The sequence below is a fragment of the Xenopus laevis genome, chromosome 5L, assembly GCF_017654675.1.
Source record: "Xenopus laevis strain J_2021 chromosome 5L, Xenopus_laevis_v10.1, whole genome shotgun sequence".
NCBI classification, from domain to species: Eukaryota; Metazoa; Chordata; class Amphibia; order Anura; family Pipidae; genus Xenopus; species Xenopus laevis.
In genome coordinates, this window is record NC_054379.1 from 109,017,718 (window position 1) to 109,045,312 (window position 27,595).

At 35.3% G+C, this 27,595-nt stretch overlaps 1 protein-coding gene across 1 annotated transcript in view; it reads left to right on the plus strand.

Moving 5' to 3' along the window:
• The window catches only part of LOC108716195 (mucin-4), a 38,139-nt gene extending 11,258 nt beyond the window's left edge, over positions 1-26,881 (plus strand). Inside the window, exons 8-35 of the mRNA XM_018262321.2 lie at positions 10-180; positions 1,550-1,744; positions 1,894-2,027; positions 2,786-2,904; positions 3,163-3,381; positions 4,123-4,341; positions 5,810-5,929; positions 6,089-6,294; positions 7,475-7,544; positions 9,822-9,986; positions 10,713-10,826; positions 11,309-11,569; positions 12,445-12,573; positions 12,803-12,987; positions 14,011-14,191; positions 14,285-14,410; positions 14,908-15,033; positions 15,880-15,999; positions 18,296-18,706; positions 19,226-19,414; positions 20,176-20,288; positions 21,507-21,565; positions 21,907-22,112; positions 22,672-22,837; positions 23,868-24,041; positions 24,282-24,322; positions 24,934-25,025; positions 26,183-26,881. Coding sequence (XP_018117810.2) covers positions 10-180; positions 1,550-1,744; positions 1,894-2,027; positions 2,786-2,904; positions 3,163-3,381; positions 4,123-4,341; positions 5,810-5,929; positions 6,089-6,294; positions 7,475-7,544; positions 9,822-9,986; positions 10,713-10,826; positions 11,309-11,569; positions 12,445-12,573; positions 12,803-12,987; positions 14,011-14,191; positions 14,285-14,410; positions 14,908-15,033; positions 15,880-15,999; positions 18,296-18,706; positions 19,226-19,414; positions 20,176-20,288; positions 21,507-21,565; positions 21,907-22,112; positions 22,672-22,837; positions 23,868-24,041; positions 24,282-24,322; positions 24,934-25,025; positions 26,183-26,236 — 4,365 coding nt within the window. The 3' untranslated portion in view covers positions 26,237-26,881. The remainder of the gene's footprint in view (positions 1-9; positions 181-1,549; positions 1,745-1,893; positions 2,028-2,785; positions 2,905-3,162; positions 3,382-4,122; positions 4,342-5,809; positions 5,930-6,088; positions 6,295-7,474; positions 7,545-9,821; positions 9,987-10,712; positions 10,827-11,308; positions 11,570-12,444; positions 12,574-12,802; positions 12,988-14,010; positions 14,192-14,284; positions 14,411-14,907; positions 15,034-15,879; positions 16,000-18,295; positions 18,707-19,225; positions 19,415-20,175; positions 20,289-21,506; positions 21,566-21,906; positions 22,113-22,671; positions 22,838-23,867; positions 24,042-24,281; positions 24,323-24,933; positions 25,026-26,182) is intronic.
• Positions 26,882-27,595: the final 714 nt, after the last annotated feature.

Here is a 27,595-nt window from a genome sequence, read left to right on the forward strand (position 1 = left end):
ATTTGACAGTTCACAGACAACGGAGTCATCATATTTCAACGAAATCTTTATGATAGTTCTTATGTATTGAGTTATCCATATACAAGTTTCCAAAGCAGCGACACTTTCACACCGCCAATGATAGCAGCTTTCTGGGCTGATGCAGACTTCTCAGGAGGCATTGGGGAACTGTATTACAAGGTATACTTAAACACCATTTCCTATATTGTATTTGTCCCTTATCTTTCCCATTTCACAGGGAAAATTGGTTAAACATTTGTCAAATAAAATCTAAAACCATTGTAAGGTTTTTATTTTAAAACTGCAAAGATAATTACCTTTTTTCTCATAAGCACTTTTTTTTAGATTATTATATATCAGAATTCTTTAAAAGGTGCTCATTTAATTGTTGTTTAATACAAAATTAAGAAATGAAGTGCATCATAAATACACATGCATAAAGGTAGACAACATATTTAATAATCAAGCTCTTACAGTAGGTACATTCTCATCCTTTTTTAAAATAAGTTAGTACTCATGGCATGGTGTTTTATAAATGCAGCAGTAGTAGTATTCATTGGTAGTTATAATATTGTCTGTATCCAACAAAATAGTTTAAGAAGGAAAAAACAAAGAACAGCCTATAATAGAACAACACTTCAATATTAAATTAAAGAACTAGTAAAACCCAAAAGATAAACGGGGGAATGTAATAAAAATCGCTAACGGAAAAACTATTCGCAATGCGAAAAGTTATGCCTTTGCGCGAACAAATTTTGCTTTGTGCGAATTTAATATAGCTTTTGCGAGCCCGGAAACTGTTTAGCAACCACTTCCGACAGTGAAAGACCGTTTGCGAATTTTATAGTTTGCGCCAATGCGCAGTCAATGTAATAAAACTTCTTACTGAAAAAGTCGTTATGTTTGCTCCAAAAGATTACGACACCTTCAAGCACTTCTTATGAGTGCGCAATTAAAATTCGCAATGCGCAATTAAAAGTCGCAATGCGCAATTAAAATTCGCAATGCAATAACAGTTTAATGAACAATATTACATTGCGAGATGTGGATTTTTAGTCTTATTGGTGCGAATTGTTTTGCTCTTTGCGACTTTTATTACATTCCCCTGAATGTGTTTATACTTTATAAATATAATGTATAGTTATCCTACATTGTTACAAATTGTGTTTGCTTCAGATACACACTTTATCCATAGGGGCAAACATTTAATTTGAACCAAAAGGCACACGTGTCAGTGCAGAGTGCTTTAACAATGTGGTAAAAGAAAATATGTTTTAAAAAGTTGATTTATACATATACAGAAATAACATTAATGTTTAACCTCTACCTTAGACTACAATAATGAAACAGCAGTTGGTTAACAAGAATGGGACAGGTGAAATATATGGGATGCTTGGATCAACTGTCACAATAGATTTAACAATAAATATGGTTTTCCAGACAGCATTTATTCTGAAATGTATTGTCTATCACATTTCATTAACTGTACAATACATGCAGCTGTTCTTCCTCAAGCAAAGTAAAAATTCCTGCTGTGTTCCTGTTCCAGGTGTATGATTTCCAATCTTCAATCTCAGATGAAAGCTTTAAAAATTCATTAGAGAAAGCAATTAATGCCTATTTCAGCTCTTCTCTGGATAAGCAATTTAATGCTCTTTGGGCCTTGAAAATAACATGGGAAAATGTTCTCCCCTGCACTTCTTTATACAATACAAATAGATACTGGAACACACAAAGCAACTATGTGAGTATGGCTGTCATTTAAGATCACTCCTGTACTTTCCATTATAAGAGCACCATAAGATTATTAAGAATTCAGGAAATTGTCTAAGGATTTTTTTTGCTCCATAAAGTTTGTTTATTCCTATTTGAATATTTGTATTTTGTTTTCAGACTAACACTTACCAAGCGGTTTTGGCTACTGATGGTGTTTATTCTTTCATTTTGATCCTATTTGAGGATGGTGGCATGAACTGGAGATACAATGCCCTCTCAACTATGCATCGACCAAAAATGGGCTATTTCAGGTAATGTTTCTGTACAGTACAGTCTTCTAACAAAAAGTGAAATAAAATTGTTCTTGGAGTTCTAAAACCCTACTTGTATAGGTTCTCAGATTATCAAGTGGTTGATATGAGTGTAATTAAAGGTAATAGTTTAATATTACAGAATTATAATACAAATAAAATAATCAGTGAGTGAGTGAGGATTGTCATGACCATATCAAGGCACTGTCCTCGATACTAAGTTGGTACATTATACTTTACATATACATACAATAGCATTAGTTACCTAGATCTGAAGTGTATAGGCAGCTGTATGAAAAACAAAAGGATAAAGGCAGTATGGGGGTTAAACTGTACACCTGAGATGTATCCCTGAATTAACCTTATTATGAAGACCAAGACATGATGTAGTATTTAATCTGTTTATAATGAATAATAAATGTACATTACATGTATATTATTTTCTAGTAGACTTAATTTACGGAAAGATTCATTATCCGTAAAACCCCTGGTCCCAAGCATTCTGAATAACAGGTCCCATACCTGTACTGGTAAAGAATAATGCTATATAGTCCAAAGCATCATGAGTTATTCCTGTTTTATACACATATATGACTTTGCAAGGGATATATAGATGCTACTTAAAGACTGCTTATGGAAAGTACAAAGTGGAACAAGGGCAGGCAATGAAAGTGATTTTTTTAACAACAGATAACAATGTTTATTTAAAAATACTGTGTGCATTGCTTTGTACATAAAAATGCTTTTTGTCTCTTTAGTGGTATTCCCAGCCCAAAAAACACCAACAACTTTCCAGCATTTAATGACCCGCAGACAGAGCCATCTGTAAGCATAGAGCACAGATACACTCCAGATCAATTCAGTGGCTACAACACAGGTAAGTCACAGGCAATTCTGGATGCTTAGTCAAAAGTTAGATTTTACATAATTTACAGTGCAGGACAACAGGTCCAAACCTTTTTGTTCTTGAAAGAGAAAAATGTAGTCAAAAACAAGACTGAATATTTTAATGTCTAATTTTCAGGACACAGAGAGTTAGTAGTTTAGTCAAAAAAGGCTATAAGAAACATCTCTATTAATCAGCATGCATTTTTATATATGATGTATTGATGGTAAATTTGTGTACTATCCACAGGAAAGAAAGGTCAGTGGGCCTACCGTCTGGACACTAACTCTCAGAGCAATATTAGTCCAAGAATTCAGTGCCTTAACTGGTACTTTAAAGAGCCAACTCTACCCTCAATAAACGAAGCACCCTCCTGCCCATGCACATATAGACAAGCAACATTTGACCCTGTGTTTATTAATGGGCTTAATCTCTTCAAGTATGGTTTTAAGATGAAAAGTTTGGCAGGTAAGACTCCTGGACTTCCAAATTACATTTTCTAGTTTAATAATGTTAAATGTGAAGGAAAGGGCAAAGCCTTGGGGGGGCATCCCCAGTGACTGTCTTTACTTACCTGAAACTCTTCTCAGCGAGCACCATGAAGTGATCCTCTTCCAGCTCTTACTTTCTTCCTTCCTGTGGGTGTAAATGTGCAATAGAGTAGAGTTAAAAGCTGAACTTAAATATGACCTTTAAATTAAAAAATGTTAAAAATTTGATATTATATGGTTGGTACTTACTGCAACAACTAGAATAGCACAAAAAGTTAGAAGGTGTTCTGGTTCTGGTTCACAGCAAGGTTATATTGCTGTGATAAAGCCCTGATTTATTAGCCACACCTAATAGTCTGTGTCTAATGGTCATTTAAGGATAAATACCCCCATCAAAGTACGATAGACCTCTTCTAGCTGAATAATCAAATAGTGTATAATTTGTCAATGATGCACTGCATCCAGGTTCAGTGGGGGCTAATTCAAGGTGGCCTGGGGTTTTGGGGGGCTTAGTTCTCCTTTAAGAAAGTATGAAATGCTCCTTTTGCTATTAGTTGTTATAAATAAAAAAAATATTGCAAACTGATCTATGTAAGTAAGCTATCGACTGTATTAACTGTAACCAATTAAAGTCAATATAGCTAACTAGAAAATGGTTCAACAGCTTTTAGTTAGTCTTAATACTGTATCAATAATATCCTGTTGTTATTCTTTGCAGAACAATATTTGTCAGTGCAAAGTGTGTTTCCAACAGCAAGTGGTGCTGGTACACGGTGTTACTATCGTCAGACTGGGTCTTTGGTCTATGGTGAAAAAGAGAGATTCTTTCCTACTCCATGGACTGATTTTGACTTCCTGAAATACCTTTCAAACCAGGATGCCTACAGTAAATACTTCTGGAACACAGTCCTTCCTCCCAAAAAACTTCAGTACATAGGTACAGTTACTAACGATGTACAATTAATCTAAACTGCAAACTTTTGGCGGAATCCAGAGCGCTGCTCAATATGTTGGGGCTCTAAAAATACATGTCAATAATAATAATTTCCAGCAATTAGTTATGTTTTTCAAGCTGTTAGCACTTTTATTTCTTCGGATGGTATAATAGGGGAATAAGAGAGACTTGGTAACAATGAGAAGTGGGAGTGGGTGAGGTTTGGAAACTTTGTTCGGGTGATTAAACAGATGACAAATTTTGTTGTGGCTCCCTTATCAGCTATGGGTTTTCTGAAACCTGGAAAATTTAAGGGGATTCCAGAGAGTTCCCAGCAATTAGATATGTTTTTCAACATTAGATATTGTTTTTTTAAAGATATTACCACTTTCCTATTTTTGAAAGTATGGACTTATTGCATATGTTCATTATAATACATTCAACTACACTGAACCATTTAACTCAGTTCAGTTCCACAATATTAACCCCCACAAATTGATGAGCATTGCATTAAAAATGGCACAATACAAGTCAATACGGGGGCCCTATTATCTGGAGAAGCTAATTTTCACACTTTAAACAATTATCACAGCCATGTAAAGGTTTTTACCTTTATGAATGTTAAGGTACAGTATTGGTATTCCTTTTATTGTGAAAGCGCCCCCAAAAAAATACAGACAAATGACAAATTGCCCCTCTTTAAAGGGGATGTAAAGGTAAAAAATCAAAATCCCATTTTTACTTCCTTTAATGAAAAATAAATCTATAAACCTATGCAGTAAAATGCCCCCTTCATCTCTGACAGCTGCAGATAGGAAATGGTCCTAGACGGTCCCTCGCTGCTCTGCAGGGAAATGATCATACTTTCAAATGGCAGGGGGGAGCCCCCCACCTTTCTTCCCTGACTTTGAGCAGCTTTGTTTGTTTCCCTGTAAAGCAGCAGGTGACTGTGTAGAGATTTGTATCTGCAGACCCAGTGCAGTCTGACTATTCTGTTTATTAATCAGTCTTGCTGTATTGGCTTCTATGGCAGATATTATTTGATTTGTGCTGTTTTGATCATTTATAATGATCCCAAAGCTTAACCTCCCAAATGAAGCCCAGACCACACTGAGCATGTGCGTAGTCTTGGTCTTGCAAAAGTTAGGGTTCTGGTGCAGTAAGTTCATGGTTATGATTAGTATACAAAATACAGCATTTCTAGCATTATTCTATTTTAGAATTTAGTTCCCCTTTAAAATCATATTATGCATTTTTCTTGCTTTGCTGAAGTTTGCTGGATGCCCATCAGGACATTACCAGGAAAAAGAGTTTACAATTTATTAGGGAACTTTAATACTGTAAGGTGATATCCCAGGACAGCTGGGGCACTTGTAATATGTCTCGGTATAACCATTATTTTTTTTTTTAAAATACTGTATATGATTGAATTGTTACAAGAATGTAAACATATTTCATTATGATTTTGCAGATGGGGAAATTGATCCTTATAATATGTGCTGCAGTTATTCTGGTTCTGATTATCTCTGTAAACTCTACCGGGAAAAGAGACCCCTTGATTATTGTGAAAACTATTCTTCACCTCCAATAGGTAAGTTATAAAATTGCCTAAATAATAGTAAGTATGAACAAGATAGTAACTGAGATCTATATGTTTGTGTGTTTACTAATTAGAGTCATTAAATAGATAAAATAAATTAACTTTCTTACCAGTACAATCTGATTTTTGCATTTGCATTTATCTTCTAAGGATTTCTTTATGGAGACCCCCACATTAACACACTGGATGGGGCACAATACACTTTTAACGGCTTGGGTGAATTTATTTTGGTAAATATCAAGGACGAGAGTGGTAATGCATTCACACTCCAAGGACGGACTGCCCGAACTGAGAATGGGACCGGCAATGCAACTAATTTTGTGGCGCTTGCCGCATATACTTCTACTGGTGCTCAGGTATTTTAAGTGGTACTTATAACTACAAATCATTTTGTAAACCTGTTGAAGATGTCTATATATTTTTTCTCATCATCTTACTGAGCGGCAAGCTATTAAAGTGGATAAAAAAAGTAGTTTAAATAAATAAAACTGGTGCATAATATTCATTACAATATACTGTTTATACGTTGCTCCTTCTTGCTCCGAATGATAATTAAGAGTGCACTGAGGCTCAAGCATAAATTGGTTATACAACTGTCACACAGGGAACACTATTTTATGTATTTGTAACGATATTTTCAATGTACTTTAATCAAACTTCAATGATTTTAAAGGAGAACTAAAGCTTAACTAAAGAAGTAGGCTAGAAATGTTGTACATTATGTTTTGGGCTACTGTACCAGCCCGAAGCAACTACAGCCCTTTAGCAGTAACGATCTGTGCCTCCAAAAATGCCCCAGTAGCTCCTCATCTTCTTTTCTGATTCACTGCACATGCTCTGTGCTGCTGTCAGTTATGGAGCTCAGGAACCAACTCACAATATACAGTACAAATAGAATATAAATATCATAATATAAGGCTGATTAGTAATTAATACAGATAATTACTACATGGCAACTCAGAAACTAGTACACCCAGTATCAGAATTTAATAATCAGCCCTGTAGCATCAGCTTATAGTACAGGCCAATCTCATTTTCTGCTTGATATTTTACTATAACCCCTAAACTTATCTTCTCAACAGCTGCTCACAGCCCACTGAGCATGTGAGAGTTGCAGACACTTTCCAATATGGTGACTCCCTTTGACAGGTTTGAGGAGCTGAAACTTAAGGCTGGTGCAATAAGTTCATTATATAGAATATGGCATTTTTAGCTACATATTCATTTATAGAGTTTAGTTCTCCTTTAAAGTAATTTGTAACAGTAATTCATATCTGCCCTTTACTAGGCTCTCCACGGCTACTTCTGATTCCATATACTATTTAAACTATTTTCAATAATCAGCTTCCTCTGAACCAAGACTTCACTTCCTACAACACTTTTCTGGTTTTGTAACTGATCTGCAAAAAAAGAGAATCACAGAAGTGTGCAAGGCATTTGTGAGAAATGGAGTTGGGTTGACCATGTGATGTGCCTTTTGATTAGGATTATTTTTAAACTATTAGTATAACTATTAGTATTCTTTATATATTTCAGCTTCAGTGGACGTTGGTCGGTGATAGTGAAATATCGCTACTGTACAATGGGACCAGTATTCCACTCACAGGTAAAAGAAATCATTAAATTAAAAAGCACCACCAAGCATAGCAGACTGAAGTTTATAAGGCAGTTATTCCCAAAGTTGGGGTTGGCCCTTCTGCAGGGGGCCCAAAGTAATATATTAGGCGATGGCAAAGCTGAAGTCCATGTTGGATGCCATGATGGGTGGCTGTTTATTTACTGGCTTGGTTACCACCTAAGTATAGCCAGGTGGATATTATGATCATATTTTATGTTTTTATTACCCTTTTATGAGTTGTCACATGATGAACTGTAAAATGACCAAAGATGTCTGGGCCAGTGTTAACTTCTTATTTTCAGACCCGACAACCATCATTTTATGAAATTCTGAAGTTACTTCTGGAATCACATTTCACAGACAGAAATGTTTATACGACATAGTGGACTGTCAGTTCTAACACTCCACTTAATCTTTAAGCCTCAGGAAGTCAAAGAGCATTGCATTAAAATGAAAAGAATATAAGTTGAAGGGTGCTTAAGGATTTAGTAAAAATAATTTTCTGCATTACACTACTCAGTAGAAATGAGGAAAGCAATTAGCCCTGTTTTGGCAATTTGGAGTGTTAAGTGCCATAACCCTTTCTTGGCAGGAATATTCAGGGCCATACTGTGACACTAACAGTGAAGATCCCAAGCCTCTGCTAAGTGGGAGATTTGTGGGGTTCGGATAAGTTAAGTGCCTCCATCCAGGGCTAAAACCAGATATTGGTGGGCATACAACTCCCTGGGAACTGCAAAAGCAATGATTATTGTACCCAATGTAGCAGACAATAAACCACACAATAGGTAGCCATTCAGTAAGTTGTAATGTTAGAAATGAAATATATAGCTAATGCAATAAGAACAGTGAAATAACTATAACACGATAAATGTTAGATAATACAATAACTATCACCCCTTGCATGAAAATGACCACTGTGACTTTAAGAATGGTGAGTGTGCACATTATGGGTCTGCGGGGATATACTTAGGGTTGCCACCTTTTCCTTCAATGGAGACCGGGGCAGGGGACAGGGCAGTGACGCTGTGATGATGGGGTCATGATGTATTGGGGTGGCCTGTGCCATGGAGGGGTGGGCCATGATGTCAAGGGGGCAGGGCTATGATACGGCAATCGCAGATTGGCTGATCACCATGTCAATCATGGGGAATCCTGCCCGGTTTTCCTTATTTGGAAAACCACCCAGGAAGTTTTGGCCTGGGCAGCCCTTCAAAATACCAAGCTGTCCGGGTCAAATCTGGATAGGTGGCATCCCTAGATATACCAAAGTAGTATGAGCAGAGTTATGTACTGCAATACCAGACTGATGCACCCCGGGGTATGTAAAATGAAGGTCTCACCAACTCCCAGTGTAGTGAAAGAGAAAAAACTCCTGTTAGGCAGAGCACATGCAGGGAAGCAGTCTGGCAGCTTTAATCCATGCTGAGCTTGAAATGCTGGTTTTGGAGAAGGCTTACTAAATTCCTGAGGAGATCCACTGCATGTGTCACAGAGGCTGATGGCAAATCCACAATCCAGATCCAGTGTACACACTGACAACTCACTACAGGGCTGAAGTCCTATCTATCCTACAGGGATTACTACTCTAGCAATAGCTCAGGCAGCTGCACATGTCCCATTCACTAAAATGGCTGAATGGAAAGGGTTAAGTAACTCCCTGCACTCTGACTATGGGATTCCCCATATGGGTACATGTTCTATAGGTGAAATCCCTAGTTTATTACTCAAACAAATCAGCAGGAACACCCACAAGAGATACAGTAAGGAGAGATTGCAGGATGATCTCAGTACATGTCTTCTTCTTCTTCTTCTTCCTGGAAAAGATCTGCCTCACTTCAGAGAGGTCACAAGGCCAGAAGCAAATCCTTATTGCTGATTGGCCAGGCTGTGGCTGAAAACTGTAACACTGCAGTACACGCAGAGGCCATGTTTTTGGTTGTGCCAGATTTAAAGTCACAGGGTTATGCATTTAGGGAAAGGGGAAATAACCCTTCCCTACATTTGGTAGGATTTTTCTTTTATTAAATCCCATTTATGGCTTTTCTCTGTGAGAAGTTGGAACTATTGTCTATAGTAAACAGGATAAAACATTATTTTTTGCGAAGTCCCCTATACTATTTTAGAGAATATCTCTCTAAATTAAATGTAAACTATTTGGTTAAACAGTTTAAAGAGCGGAATGCCCATCAGAAAAATATTTTGAAAATGGAAAGAGTAAATTAATAAATTCATTTGATTTAATCATTTTTTTTTTCCTTTCAGAAAACATCACCTCTATTGACAAACTAATTTTGGAAAAGAAAGAAAAACAAATAACTGCACATTTTTATGGTGGAAATTCTGTCACAGTTTATGCTGAGTTTGGAGTATTAGCTTTTGTTGTGACTCTGCAACCCAGATATCTCAACAGGACTGAAGGTCTCCTAGGTAAGTAAGAAGCAGTAATGAGCGAATCTGTCACAACTGAGAAAAAAAAAATCAAAAAATTCACTAAACGCATTGAAGTCAACTGGCGTTTTTACACACAACAAATTTTTACACTTGAGACAATTTTTCTCACTCCAAATGCCTTAAAGTCAAAGGGCATTTTTTCTTATTGCGCCTTTTTTGCCCTAATGTTAGTCAATGGGCGTTTTTTTCTTATGGTGACTTTTTTTGTCCTAATGCATTAAAGTCAATGGGCGTTTTTTCTTATGGTGACTTTTTTTGTCCTAATCCATTAAAGTCAATGGGCGTTTTTTCTTATGGTGACTTTTTTCTTCAAATGCCTTAAAGTCAAAGGGCATTTTTTCTTATGGGCGTTTTTTCGCAGCAAATGTTTCCATGGGAAAACTTCACCGCAGTTGTGTGAAAGAATTCGCCCATGGTGAAATTCGGAATTTCGCCGCAAAACCACGATTGGCGAATAAATTCCCTTATCGCTAGTAGGAAGCACTAATCTGCCAGATAGTTGTAATATATGTTAATCCATATAGGACCATTTTGTGAAAGTCTGAATAGTTTATTAAAAAACACATTTGCTATTTTCTGAATAAACCATTTAATAGTTATTTATATAATATATGCTTCCTGTGGAATGACAAGTATCATAGACAAAATCTGAAAGTATTGTTATGGTTCTTAAAAATTATGTTTCTTGTTCCCCTACCATAGGGTTGTACAATGGGGATCCAAGTGATGACCTTGTATCTGCAGATGGCCAGACTTTACCATACAATACAAGCACAAAGATAAAGGACTCAAAGATATTCACCTTTGGCATGACTTGTAAGGGGGCTATACCTTCTCTCAGTATCTATTACTTCCTTCCTTCCTGATACAGAAATGAAAAATAGCTTGCTAATTCTAAAAATTGCATGGCCCGAAGAGCTTTTTATTTTACCTTTATCTATAAGTATATCTATAACTGCAAATAAAAAGAATTGCTATTTGAAAGCCAAAAAAAGACAGTTAACATTTCAAGAAGTCCTATAACATTTCCACCAGGAATTATTATATTTGAAAATTCAGTATGAAATCATAGACTATGAATTAAATTATAATTGCCAGTAGTGTAACTTTTTTATTTGAGGTCAGCTTAGCCTTTGGTTTATCAACGGTCTACTAAATGATGGCTTTAGAATCAACTCTGCTCCTATAGCAAATATTAGCATTATACCTGGGTACGGGTTTCAGTAGATCTTTCCACCAGTCAATTATTTGAATACTAGCAATTAGGTATTAATGAATTAATAATTTTTCTTTTTTAGGGAAAAATACACCTGGAAATACTATCTTTACCTATAACACAAGTGTGGGGGAATCTTGGTACACATACAATAACAGTTTTGTGCCAGTGTTTTTTGATGAACTGCTCTCGACCACTGATACAGAAACTATTAATAAGGCAAACATAACCTGTAAAGGGAACACAGATTGCTTGTTTGATGCATTAATTACTGGAAACTTGGACTTGGGATCATCTACAAGGACAAATAATATCATGTTTACAGAGCAAAGAATTGCAATGGGTAAGAAAACTTAAGGATCATCCTTTGACAATAAAGTCTAGAATTTCGAACATCCAATTTTACTTTATGTTTTACTGCATACTGCATTTACTATGTTCACCATCTCCTGTCTATTCTAAATTAAATGAAAAACAGACTAGGTTTAATTTACCAGTAGGCCAAAGATTTCATTGGCTGGCCTCTACTTCTTCAAGTCATTTGTAATACATACCTCAAGCATGTGACCCTCAATATAATTAAGTAGAGAAGAAGAAAGTAATCATGATGCCCAGGTGTGCCATTGCCATTAAAGCAGATAAATGAAAAAATATGGGCATGCCAAATGAAAACAGTCAAATAAATGAACAATACTGCAGATTCAAATGGTTAAAATTAAGGGTCTGCCATTTCTGCAGGATGCTTCTGTCAAATGCTAAAATGGATAAAACACCTGCTGGTGGCCCCTCTGTCCTGGTGGGCTCTAGGCACGGGCCCCTTTTGCCATTTAGGTAAAATAAAATCTGGTGGCTGTGAGCTTTACTAGCACTGAATAATGTTTCAGCTTTTTGATTATAAAGGTCCTATATGGCTCCTAAAATGCTCAAATAAATGGACTTTCAGCTTCATACTATTCCATCAGCAATATTGAATGGGACATGCTGTGGGTCAATTCTCTTCCCCAAAATAAGAAAGGGTAAACCAAATATCCCATGTGCCGTAGCCCTCTAGGTTTGAGAGTTTGACTATGGAACATTCATATTTTAAATCTTAAAAATCAGTCGTATTGAATCAGCTTAATGGAAATATGCTCTTGACTATGTAGAGAGCAGATTTATTACTTTGAATATATTTTTCATATTATGTTTAAAGTATACTACCTGCATTGTTTTATTTAGAAAATATGCCCCCCAATATCAGTGGATCATCCATAATAATGGCGTCATTAAATGGAGAGACCTGGGTCTACTACAATGCTTCTACACCTTTGACCTTGGAATCAACATCTCCCGACCTAAAAATAACAGGTATGCATATAAATAATACTTTTGCTGTAAATATCATTTGGTTTATGTTTTAAAATATATATATATATATATATATATTTCAAACATATATATAATATTATGAGATATATGAAAAAATGTAAGTATAATAAACATAACACAAAAGGGGTACAAAAAGAACTGTTGCAAATGTAATTTTCAAGTTTTAAAACAAACACACGTATTATTGGATGTCTTTCTTTTGTCACAGAAAATGGAACCCTGATTTGGCACCCTATGTCTTCAAGTCCCATATTTGCTATGCTCAGAGCCAACAATTCAGATGCTATAGCAGAACTAGAATTAACGATGATCCTATGTAACTGTAGCAATAATGGAACTTGTAACTATGATAACCCCATCTTGAAAAGTCAGAGGAACAACTCCAAGTTTATGGTAAGCAACTCCTAAAATGAGTGGAAGTTACAAAGCACCTTGCAATAAATGACTGGTTACTAGATGGCAAGATAACAAAACATATACATGTAAAAATATAAACAATGCATAAAGCGCATTTTCAACAAAATGAATAAATATTCACTGATGTCAGCACACTTTTTATATTTTCTCTTCCTTTAAAAATTCACTGAATCTAATGATTGTGCACCCCTTACCTTTCAATATATTCTCTATAAATATTTATGTGTAAGTTTATGGCATAAATGTATGTCTGCCTTCAGCATTACACACTGGCAGATTTGCATTAGTATTTGCACAGCAATGTAATGTAAAGTTTACTTTACATAGGCATCCACCTACTCATTTTTTACCAATGAGTTGGATGCAACCATGCTCTATTCTAATTTAGCACTTCTTCAAGGAATCACTTTCACAATCTGGTTGTGGTGCACTCATAAAAACACTGGTGGAGAAAACTCCGATCCACCCTGTGTTGCAAAAGCACTGAAAGGCAGAGCATCCTCCAAGTCAGTGCACACACTGGATGGATTTCAGCACAAAAATGCAACACACCCAGCAGATGTGCATGTTCTGCTATGTAAATAATAATGCAAACTGAGAGGGACCTGGGCTATACTTGAACAGCAAAGTTCATGGATCAACAATAACAAGGGATATATATTTTGGAATGTGCACCAATACCAACAGCTTGAATTAGATAGTAAGACAATTACTGCTAGTGATGAGTGAAACCAAATTTTGCTATGCTGAGAAATTTGTAAAATGGAAAAATCCCACAGAAAAATGTGCTCATCCCTAGTTAAAGTATTTATTACCATGGGGAACAAATGGCTACAACATGGTTTCCTTGACTGAAGCTCCCCTAAAACAAAGCTTCCTGCTTTGGATCTAGAAGACATGCATATGTAGAATTATGATGATGATGATGATATTGAGCAACACATGTCTCCATCCCATGAGTTTAGCTTAACTTTTGCAATATTGCTGTTCATATCTCAGATAGCAACCTGTGGCTGCTCAGATGCGTGGACAGGGGAATTCTGCACTGAAAATTTTAACGCTTGTATAGAGAACAGCTGCTATAATACATCATCTTGTGTTGATAATCCTGCTCCTCTGCAAGGCTATAATTGTTCACCTTGTCCCAAAGGCTTGATTGGAGATGGCATAAAATGTTTTGGTAAGTATTTACCAAACTTAGGAAATTACATATTCATAATAATGATCGTTCTCTGATTCTATTTAAACGATTATACTTAATTTTCCCTAACAGATTTTGATGAGTGTTTTGAAAACACATCAGACTGCGAGCAGATATGCATAAACACATTCATAGGATACAATTGCTCTTGTAATGAAGGTTTCAAAATTAACTCACAGAATGCATCTCAGTGTGAAGGTAAGGGGTATAGAGGGTCAGTTTGAACAATAAAGAAAAACTGGATTTATAAAAAAAAATTCCCATTTGATCCTCATTCAAACTAGAATCTAGTCAGTTCCTGAAGTGACATGTATCTAGATTTATACCTTTATTAATTACTTATATGTGTAAGCTGTATATCATCCCATGCCATTTTGCAGTTCTTTTCACCTTATAAAATGTTCTTATTATTCATATTTTTGCCCTTGAATAGTACCTCAACACGATACGATCAGCTTTTACAAGCTTATTTATGAGGGAAATGTAGTTACAGGTCTAGAGTTTGCTCCAGTTTCTTCTAGTTTGTAAACTAAAGCAACCAGCCATCAAGGGTACCCTTTACTGATCTGCTGGAATTAAGGACATTGAAAGGAATTAAGGAAAGTGTTTGATAGGCGTTATTAGAGCTGGGCTAACAATTGTTGTGTCTTTAAGCATGTGGAATTTCTAATTTTGAAACTGCTTCTTATCTTAAGACATTGACGAATGCATCAGTCATATAAATCCATGTGGTGAAAATGCGCTCTGCACAAACAAACCAGGAGTCTATTCCTGTTCATGTAAAGCTGGCTATAGTGGAGATCCATATCTTTTATGTACAGGTTGGTATATTTCTTGGTTATTTTCTCAGTTCTCAATATTGGTGAGCACCTTTATAGATGTGTAGCTTATTAGAAAATCAACCTGCTCTATTTTATAAAATATAAAGATAACTTCTAATGTGTTTGTTGCTCTTTCAGAACATCAGACAAAGATTTTGTAGCTAAATACTATTTATAAACATGGTGGTGGTGATTTATAGCATGACACAATTATGCCAGCTTAGTATAATGACATGGTTTAACATCATTGGGGAGACAGAGAAACTTAGTCTTGCCCCTATCTCATTTCTACTTGGATGTAGACCTACTTAAAATGAAAAATAAAAATAATTTTTATATATTATCACATATGTTTAAATTGATAAATATTTGGCTTGTCATATCCCACCATGTTACTCATTCATAATTATAACTTCACACCCTTTGTCTTTGAAATAAATGCCATGTTGTTGTTTCATGATGTTAGATTCATTTAACTATCTCCCCTACACTAATCCCTTTACTGGTTCCCAATTTCCTCTCAAATAAAATACAGATTACTAGCACTCACATTTGAGGCCCTTAACAACCAATATTTCAGCTTCGATCTCAAAATACACTCCTTCATGCAATCTACCCTCTGCTTTGGACCTTCGGCTCTCTTTACTTAACTTTATCAGATTCCCAACTAGAAAGCTCAAACTTTGTCTGTGGCCTTGCCACAACCTAGTGGAGCACCCTTCATTCTAAACCTTCAAAAAAGTCCATTCTCTTCTAATTAAATATCAGTATAGCAGGTTATGAATAATGAATATGTTCCTTATAAATATAATTACTGACCATAAACTCACTATTGATCTTTTACAGATATCAATGAATGTATGAATTCTTCATTGAACATCTGCTCAAACACATCTGCTTGCTTTAACACAAATGGATCTTATCACTGTGAATGCCTGTTCGGATTTACTGGACCCAACTGTACAGGTAAGAAATATATGTGGCCAATATTGTTTCTTTTGTTGCTAGGCTTTTCAGTATGAGCGAATTTATTTGCCAGTCATGGATTCCAAATTTTGCCATGTGAGAATTTTTCATGAAACTGTGACGAAATTTGCCACACAAAAAAAACCCCATAAGAAAAACCGCCCATTGACTTTAATGCATTTTGAGAAAAAAGTTGCCATAAGAAAAAACGCCCATTGACTTTAATGCATTAGGACAAAAAAAGTCCCCATAAGAGAAAACGCACATTGACTTTAATGCATTTGGAGAAAAAAGTCACCATAAGAAAAAATACCCATTGACTTTAATGCATTAAGACATAGAAGTCACCATAAGAAAAAATACCCATTAACTTTAATGCATTTGGAGAAAAAAGTCACCATAAGAAAAAAATACCCATTGACTTTAATGCATTTGGAGCAAGAAAAATTGTTTTGTGCATAAAAATGTCCATTGACTTCAATGTGTTTCACGAAATTTCGCAGTTTTGTAAATTTTTTGGCGAAGCAGGACAGAAACAGACTCATCAGTATTTGCGAGGGGAAGTATATTAATCATTTCTGGCTAAATATATAAATATATAAAGTTCAAGAAGACCCTCCCTCCAAATTTAGTAAATCATCATTAGGTATTGTTCAAGGCTAGGGGGCTGCCGTTTCTTATTAAATAGAAATCTGAGATGGGTTGTCATTTACTTTGTTTAAAAGTGTTAGCATTAATTCATTCTCAGGTTTATTAACTCAGATATTGCAATTTTTAATATATAAATAAAAATAAAATGTTAACAAGAACGCCTGGGGGGTTATTTATCAAAGTCCAAATTTATCTCAATATTTTCTGCTACAAACTCTGATCAAATCCGCTCGAGTTTTTTTACGCTTATTTGTTTTCCTGAAAATTTGCTTTGCGGGAAAATTCACAAAATTATTGGACCTTTTCATCCGATTATCACTTCGGGGTATTGCCCAAAATCCAGCTCACATCAAAAAATCACTGGGAGTTATCCCATTGACTAATATGCAACCTCGACAGGTCTGAGATGCGGGATTTTCAGATTCAGACTTTTCCATCCTCGGGGTTTCATAAATTCCCAAAAAAATTGTGATTTTAGTCAGATTTTATAAAAAAAAAAAACAAAACAAATTTTTCGTGATTATTGCATTCGGAGTTTAGTGACAGGCCTTTTGACCCATAAACCATTACATGGTATGTTGACCAGGCAAGAGAGCTTGGACTATGGTTTTCAAGTCATTTTAATCAGCAAGCTGTTGGTGCCATTATAAGCCATTAAGCTAACATCACTTGCTGGCATGATGTACCTGGGGTGTCCCACAGATAGTCCATGTGTAGCCAAGCCACAGATAGGCTAGTATATGGCAGTCCTTGATATTGTTGTTCTTCCACGTTGCACAAATCCAGTAGGTTTGCTGGTTCTATAGAATTCCAAAAAACATTAATGGGAGGAATGTTGCCTTTCTTCTTTGTGAAATATGGTTCATTTTGCTTTGGGAGAATTAAAGTCCCAATAATGGGTTAGACCCATTGTGCCAGGCGATACCTCATCCACTGACTCCCAAAAATATAAACACCTCTCTTAGAATATACACCTTAACTTATGCATTGTATTTCCAATGCACCTCCTTTTAGAAACAGGACGTGGTTTAATCCATTTGTCGAATAATCTTTTTTGGGCTGCAAGTGTGAAGCAACAGACAAGGCATTTCTTCCAACATACCATCAGATTTTTTCACAGTCTTTCTACGTTTAAATAACCTTTTTAAACACATTTCTTTAGAGAAGCTTACTCTTATTTAATATAACATTCTTTCAGTAAATGCTACATGCTACTACCACCAGTTAAATGCAATGCTCATTGCCACTTTGATGATTTCTGATCTTGGTCATCAACACACAAAGGGATCTATTAAGTGGAGTGAAAGATTACTGTTGATGTTGTTTGCTATTGTTTTCTAACTGTTGAAATCAAATTGCTTATTGGCTGCTCTGGGCAACATCACCGGTAATACTTTACTCCACTTTTTACACAGCATGATAAATTGGTCCCTTTGTGTCCCTTCATTAGATGTTGTTGGATGTATTAGATGTTGGTTGAATTTTTGTATTAAATTTGCATGTTCTATTTCACAGCCATCTATTGTAAAGCACTGTAGAATATGCTGGTGCTTTTAAATACTTAATAATAATGGTAATATTGGAGGGAAAGCGTACATTAAATATCAAGTGTACAACAATAAATCCTACATATACTTTTCTACAGATATTATCCCTTCAACCATTGTGCCCATGGCAACTACTGGAACAACTGCCACAACAGCACAGACCCTACCAGTTGTAGAGCCGTCGTCCAATTCATATACAACATCAAGTTCGTCACCTTCAATAATAATTACAACATTAGATATGAAGACAAATACAAAAGCATCTACTTCAGAGAAGACTTCCACAATGCACACAAGTACTCTGGCTGCATACAGTAATACAAACAACATATCCGCAATGACAAACACAGTAAAGGGAAACTTCACCTCTAGTACAAGTACTGTGGTAACAACCACCGTTAAAACATCTTCTCAGACTGAACATCCAAAGACAGATGCTCGGAGTACTCCCAAAAACAGTCAAAGTTCAAAGGTGACTTCAGCAAATTCCTCGACAGTTGCTATTATAGGTGAGTTAATTCATTTTTCTTTCAGTCACTGAATTATTATGTATTTATATTTTAAATTCAATTACCTATCCTACAATATTCCTTTTATTTTATTTTCCTATTGATTTGCTGTATATACAACAACAAAAGTGCTTCAGGCTGGATATCACTGCATAACAGGCGTGTAACCCTCAGTTTTAAATTTAATTCATATATTCTTACTCCTTACATTCAAACTCTTAGAGGACTGTGGCCATTTTTAACTTCACATTTTGATAAATATACCTCTATGTTCCTTGCTGTATTTACAGCACCCTCTGTAAATACTACCCTGCATTTAGCCCATAGTAATTGCCATAAAACCATATAGTTCTATTAAACATGGTTAATATGTCTTATTGCAATTACAGAAATGTGCCCAGTTTTTTTTCTTTGTTCTTCTGTATTTTTAATCTGTGATTGGATTACTGTGTAATTATAGATTTGATCAATTATAAAAGTAGGGAGATGGTTTTGACAGGTGTGTCTCTCTTATTTTAGGGGATCTGCAAACAACTCTGTTATCTTCTACCTGCATGATGATGTCCTGTCCCTCAGGATTCTGCAGCAATGGTGGGACCTGCAGCATTGATGTAAACACTTGCACCCCATCCTGCATGTGCCCTCCGATGTTTACAGATGCAAGATGTGTTTTGGCTGGAAACAATTTTGCACCAGAACCTTCCAGAGGTATGTTCGATCATAAACCTTTCCTTGCAGCAAAGTGAGGTAAAGAGTAGTTTTCAGATTAAAAAGGTTTACCAGTAAAAATATGGCAGTTAAAAAACTCTGATTTTAGCTTTGTGGGCAAGTAGAGGCTTCAAGTAGCAGAGTTTGAGAAGTAAAATGGAGAGAGGCCAACAACCTTTGATTATTATGTCCCTAGATGAATCAAGTATTAAAAGCAGCCAATTTTGTTCAGACAATGTACTTATTTATTTTGATAATGCACTTTTATTATATTTTTCAGACCTAGTTATGCACATTAGGGTTTGGATAAAGTCTGGCACCTAGATGAATCTTTTGAAGATGAATTGTATTTTGTACTTTTGAACATATGAGCAGTAGCAATACATAAAAAAATAATGCCACAATCAGTGTTACCATTTAACAAAATAAATGTGAATCTATTTTCTATAGAAATCAATGAGAATAGCCTCGATTTGAAGCAAGTTTATTTTAGTTGTTTTTTTTTTTGCCAGTTGATTAAAACAGTCAATATGTTTCACCTCATTGAAAATAAATGGAACAATGTGATTTCCCATTGGATGTAACTTTTTGTTTTTAACACAAAACATAACCACAAATTTTTTGAGAAAAAATGTGGCCATGGAACATAAGTTGCTTGGGAGGGGATCAAATTCAAAAATGGATAAATCTGAACCACAGCTCACTCTGAGTAATTGTCAGAAAAAATGTTGTTTACTTGAAATCTTGTTTATTTCACCCAGACATATTTAAGAGAACAGTTGAAATTAACCTTTGGATTAAGGGAGAAGATGGTTCCGGGCTTGCTGTACCCTCAGAGAAATATACTCGCCTTCAACAGGATGTAAATTACACGGTAATGCCTCAACAGAAGGATTTACTAATATGGACTTGATATTAGAAGGACAACTTTTTTTTTGTTCCCTATTGATCAGTATAGAATTTTTAGGTTTATATTTATCAGGTTAAAGTGAGAATTCACCTATCATAATTCACCTATATGTAATGTCCCTATAAACGAACAGAGAACTGAGAAATTGCTGTCTGGCAAGTGGTAAGCTCTGTTTCACATTATGATAAATGTGCCCCTTAATCTTTAAAAATGTAAAATATAATGTGTTAAGCCAAAATGAAGATAACAGTTTCATAACTGCAATATGGACTAAGAAGTATTTTGTTCTTTCCTATTATCCTGAAAAATTGGAATATAGTTATGACCCGACTGCATAGCCCATTCTTTAATTGAATCCAACTTTACATACTCTACTTATATTACCTCTTATTGCAGAACTATTATATATTGTGTTGTTTGCAGCAGATGCCCCCAACAGTGGGATGTATTTTGATTCTAAATTCATTTAGTAAAAGCACTGGTATATCTTGTGCATATGCACTAGTTTGTATAGCCCACAAAATAATGTTAAGTGTTTGTTCTGATATATGGAAAAAAAAATTTCCCCACAAGTGCTATTGTTTTTATATTAGACCCCATGGCATTACCAGGTTACATTGCTATATGAACTGCTAACAGTTGCTTTGTCTCTATTTAATACTTGGGCGAGATTTACTTTGATGATAAAAAACGTATCTCACTGTTTATCACTTGAAAACTAATTAAAGTCTATAGGAAAATTTAATTAGGTGATTCTCGTAAAATTTTAACTGCCCTTATATGTGCAAGAGAAAAATATCCTTTACATTTTTTTGTCCAAATTCATTTATATACATAAACCATTCCATTTGGTTGACATGTTTAAAAAGACAGCAAAAGCCAACTTAAAAGATGTCAATTAGGTAAGGACATTTAGTACAGAGACCATTTATGTAGAATAGTTTGCAAAGGCATGTTTATGACATGTACACCAGTACACAAATGTTTTGCCTGGCTTTAGTGTGCTTTAAGTATGCAACATGAAATACTGTACGTAGCAGTTAAACAGAATAAGACACAGAGCAATAAAAACTTTAAAAGCCTGAAATGCAGTATTAAAATACCACCTTTAACCTATGTTTCTACAAAGTATTGTAATGACACCATAAATGAATGTTGTTAATCAGATTATTTATTTTTTAGGCATTCCTATATTTAAAAGAATTGATGGCTTTTGATAATATCAGCAGAGTTTCAATTAGGTGAGTATTCTTGCTGTTCCAAGGCTTCTCTTGCTTGTTGTAGGCATAACCTGGACTAGTTATATTTTAGTTCTAATCATCAAAGATTTGCCAAAGATTTGGATTATCTGGATAAAACAACAATCACAATAAACATGAATGAATACAAACTATAAACCTCTTCCTATTAACCTGTTATTCAACAAAACTAAAATTCAAGAAAACTTACTGACAAAGAAGTGATGTTAGAAAGAACCTATTATATTGGGAAATTTGTCATCAGTGCATGAGGTTGTGAATGCTTTAAATGTTTTCAATTAAATGATTTAAATTTCCTTTGTTATATTTACATGTCCTCATAGCAACAAAGATGGAAAAGCTCAGTCACTTATCACATCCGAGTTCAAATACATCAACAACAGAACAATTATCACTTTCCTAAATGAAAATCTGGTTGGGAGTATTGTCAATGAATTCAATAAGCACCTTGCTGCCAGGAGAAAAAGACAAATTAGTATTACCTATTTTGAGCAACTCTACAGTGAAAACATTACAAGTATCACAAAATGTAAGTCTTGGTTTTCATTTGCAATTTGATTTAGTGATCATTTGTAAGCACACATCCTAGTATGTATTATCTTTAAGATATCACACCGATGACAACATTATGCAGTAGCAGTAAGCAGTTCAAAGCCTAGCTATTCTGCTACCCCAAGCAAATCTTGTAAATTATGCCCAACTCCCCTACACTGTCTGCACCTCAAAACTTTATTAGAAACAGCAGTGTGCAACTCAGAGCATGATGACGTTAAAATACAATTTTGAGGCTAAGAGAGCTGATTAAAGCACCTAAAGCAGATCCCTACATCCAGCCCTGGTGGCCATGGTTTTAGTTCACTAATTGGGAAGCACTGTGGATCCCCATACATGGAAAAATATGATCTGAAAACATGGAGATTAAAAACTCCATAGGTACTAATACCTCACATAATAAAACATAAATATTTGATGCTCATGATATTAAATAGTTTCCTCTGTTCCCCAATGCTCTTAATCACACCATTCGTTTAACCTATGCTGCCTAAGAAAGTTTTAATGCTGTATCTTCTTATTATGTTTTTTGCCAGTGTCTGTTGAGGAGTTGGAGAAATACTTTCTTTGCAACATTACTGGATTTGCAGGATATATCTTGGAGTATTCAACTACTGGATTTATCTGTGTATCCCCCTGTAAACAAAATTACTGTCAGAATGGTGGAGTGTGTGAACACCAAGGGAATGGGCCAATGTGCAGGTAAATACTTGATTTTATAAAGAACTTCTAGTACAGTGCTGTCCAACTTCTGTGGTACAGAGGGCTGGAATTTTTTCTAGCCTACATGTTGGAGGGCCAATAATGGAAGCCACTTTCTGATTTTAAACCACACCCACTTTAAACCACCCTCATGTAATCACAAGAATGTTTAAGACCACATCTACATTAATGGAGGTAGCACACCAAAAAACCAAATGGTTGGTGCTCACTGCAGGGATGTCATCCATCCATCACTCATATGTGAAAACTTTAAGTCATATTAAAACACATAATTAAATCCATTTGCCTCATCCTCCCCTGTGGATAACACAGCACCCACAGCACATGATTGAACACCTTAGTGCCCCCTAACATGTATTTCCAAAAGCTATCAAAACCCCAGAACAAACCCCCATGAGGCTTACATCCCACAAGGAGCATAGGGCAGGCAGAGTAGGGCATACACATGGAGCATAGGGCAGGCAGAGTATGGCTCATACAGGAAGCATAGGGCTGGCAGAGTATGGCACACACAGAGAGTAAAGAACAGGCAAAATATGGCACACAAGGGGAGCATCTTTAGGTATAGTATGGTACACACAGGCAAAGTAGGACAGGCCAGAGTAGCACAGAACAGGCAAAGTATGTTCTGTGCTCCTGATGTGTGAACAGGTTAACAATGTGGCACTGGGAGTCTGAGGTGTGAAAAGAACAGGGCTTTACATTTGTGAACAGCAAAGGGCTTTAGGGGTGTGACCAATAGAGGTGTTACAGGTGTGAACAATGCAGGGGGGATTACAGGTATGAACAATGCAGGATTTTACAATCTAGATCTGAGCTGTAAACAATGCAGGGGCCAATTAATCTCAGTACTGATACCTTTTAAAGTTTACAATGTAAGCAATCACAACAGGCAGACTTTATGTCTGGGCCACACAAGGGGGGCCTGCGGCCTACAAGTTGGATAGCACTGCTCTAGTATATTATGCTGTTTCTTTGCCCTTTTGACTTCATTTTGTGTTTTTCCTAGATGTGGCACTTTCTCCATTTACTCTACATACGGCACCCATTGTGAAAATCTAGCCATGAACCTCAGTGCCTTCTTTGGTATCCTGTTTGGATCACTAGCGTTTTTATGTGTTGTCATGGCTGTTATAATCCTAATTGTTTATTGCTACCGTAAGAAGAAACGTTCTGAATGCAGGTAATTATATGTTTTATTGACCCAGAGCACGGGTCGATATCCTTCTGTTAATGAAAATATTAAAATCTTTACAAGAAAATTGACCTTACATTACATGATATCCAAGGCACAAGTTCAATCTCATGTGTCACATTTTGAAAAATGCACAACTTCTTAATACTAAGACCCATGGGTGTGGGATATATCATGGACATGATTTAAATTCTACATATAATTCCAAACCACTATCTTTCTTTTCAGCAATGATGTGAGCTTTTACTGGGGATCAAAGCAAGTTAGCTGTAAGTATCAAATTCTCTTTTTACAAAGTGGTCCATGTTTGATGTGAGATGTTGGAGTACCTTTAAAGAAAACTTATACTTTCTGTGCTTGAGTTTAGAACTTAAACAGAATGTGACTTGTATGCAAATTAGGTACCTTGTATTACAAATAACTTCCAACATCTTCACACAGCAATGTAACAGTTGGGACATTACATTTGTAGAACTGTTCTACTGAGCATGTTATTGCAAAGATCATAATGATAATTTTTCACAAAAAATTCAAAGACTTGGGGGTCTATTTACTAAAACTCATGTTTCCTTTTTTTCCACGAATCATATTTTTCTCTAAATTAATTTTCTCTAATTCATGTTTTCTTTTATTTCTCTAAAACCCTTAAATTCAAGCTTCATTAAGTGCAAACACTATGAAAAACTAAATTTTTCTCCTGCACTTTTTTCTGTACTTTTTATATTCTTATATATTAATAACTTTCATGACATTTGGGATTTTAGAGAAATTAGAGTTTAATTGTGGTTTCAAAGCTCTAATACCATTATAATTAGTCTTTTAAAAAAAATGAGCCTCTTAACATATGATTATTTTGTAATGTGCATTTTTAATTATGCAGCATTCACTGATCTTAAAGAAACAAGACTATCTGGTCAACCAGAGCTGAAATGCTGGTCTCCTTGCTTGGATAAAGTCCCTATCACAACCCAGGTATTGTATTAGAAGGTTTTTTTTTTCTACTAACTTTGCATACAATTAGGTCATTTATATATAAATGGAAAGTAGCTTTAAAATTATATGCTACTGAATTCATTTCAAACTATACTAAACTATATTCATCTTATTTAAAGTGGACCTGTCACCTACACATAAAAAGCTGTATAACAAAAGTTATTTGCAAATTAAACATGGAGCCCAAATTGTTTTTTAAAGCATTAAAGGCAATTAAATATCTGAGCTGTCAATCAAATATTAGCTGCCCCCTCCTTTATACCTGAGGCATAGAGGTGGGGCAGTCAATTACTTTCACTTTCAATTCAGCACTTCCTAAATTTCACTGCTCTCCCCACATTCCCCCTTCCTCCTCACACTCTATAATTGTGTAGGGCAATGTGTATGGGCATTAGGCCCCCCATTTTGGTGCATACAAAAGATTTTGGGGTGATACACAACTTTTCTTAATAACAGTGTCCACAAAAAGGCTCCTGCCTGCTGGCTGTGATTGTTTAATTTCAAGACTGAAGGAAAAACATTTAAATAATAAATGTAGTGTAAGTTTGTTTTATTTTGCTCAACTAACATGATAAAAAAGAATTTGGAATTATTTCTTAGGATGACAGGTCCCTTTTAATAAGGCATGCATTTTTTAAAGCCTTTTGCCTTTTATGTGGTCATGGAACTACTCAGGATCTTTAATATTCTTATTATACATAAGAGCCATAAATACTCTGTAAATTATATCCTCATAAATGGTGCTTAGGGATCAACAGTATTTGGTGCTTAGTGATTGATGTCACTTGTTTTTGTTTAATTTTTGAGATATATATATATATATAGGATTATGTTGTAAATCAATAAACGCAAAACTTTTCTTCACATCAATACAGTGAGTGCTGATCCTTCTTGTTCTATATATCCTGTATTTGATCGTGCACCACGAACCTGTTTAAAGATCGGAGTGCTGGTACTGTGGGACTACATATATATATATATATATATATATATAACCCCTGAGTGAAAATGGCTTACCAGTCTACTAATTGTTTAAGCTGTTTAAACAACCCAGTAATATTTAGCCTAAACATTTCTTTAACTATGAATGAGAAGTTCCTTGAATAAATGTAATGTTTTTTTCACTGTCTTTCTAGATAAAAATTCAGAGGCCAACATTGCAAAAGGATCCTCAGCTTGCCAGAGAATAATAAACGTGAACCAATAATATTTATTTTTTATAATACATGTAAAATTATTTTGATATTTTGCTTCTATAAAGAATATTAGGTCATATTTAATACTTAATTTAAGAAATGATGCATTTCATAATCGAATGTGTCATTGCAAGACAAGCGAAACCAAGGTACTTAAAAAAATAAAAAATGCTCAGGCAGCAAAACATACTTGTGTTTAAAAAGGCACTATATTCTTGAAAAGTCTTATTATATATCTTATAGGAATATATTTTATTGCAATGTTATAATGACAAAACCTTTGCACAAAAAGATGAATGAACCTCTTGGTTTTGTATCCATAAGCAATGTCTTCATGCAGAACAGGATATCATTAAAAGGGAGTCAACAATATCTAAACATATCTGAAAAAAAGAAAGAAAAGTGGCACACATGTTTGGCTGCCTCCAAAAACTTGCAATGTACACTCTCTGTCTAGAAGAAACATGGATCTCTTATTGTTTACAGTAAAATGAATATACCTCAATATAATGTATTTGTGAAGGAAAACAGACAAGGTTATTAAATGCAAGCTAAGAGATGTATCTGACAATAGTTTTCTTTTAAGAATGTCAGTACAAGAATTGCACTTTTTCATCTGACCTTTTACTTTCTAAAAATAAAGTATATTTATTAATTTAAATGTCTTTTGTTCTAATTGCTTTTTGCTGGTGGCTGTTATTGATGGGATCAACTGATGATATAATGAAGCATCAGAAATGTATGTGGAAATGTGAGCTGAGACCATTAAATGAGTAAATTTAGCAAAGGCTAAACTAGATGGCAGAATGGTCTGAGAGAATGGTTTTTATAGTGTAAAGCCAAAAAGCAAGTAAAACTGTACATAACAATAGAGCACATAACCAGTGGTGTAACTATAGAGGAAGCAGAGGGTCTGCTTAGGGTCTGGATGGGTATCGGAGTGCACCGGGCCCCCTTGAAGATTTTTTGCACTCTATTAACACAACTGCACATAACAAAGCCAGTTTATGGTGTAGTAGCTACTGTATAAATACAATATAAACATGGTTTACTTAATTAATATGAATGTTTCTTTTTTTAAGCCAAAATGTAAACAATTATATTATTGCAGCACTTTTAATGTGTTGTATCATCAAAACTGCTGGATTCCTCTGCACCATCCACTACAGGTTTCAGTTTACAAGAAGCAATTCTTCTGCCAAGTGTCAGGCTGACAGTTTGGGTTTTGCCCACAGAGCCAAGAACAGATTGGGGAACCAGCAACATTGCAGCAGGTAGTGAGATCCTGTGTTGCTTCCAGTCAACTATCTTGATAAGGAGTCATCAACAGTGAGAGGAGAAACAGGGTTCCTT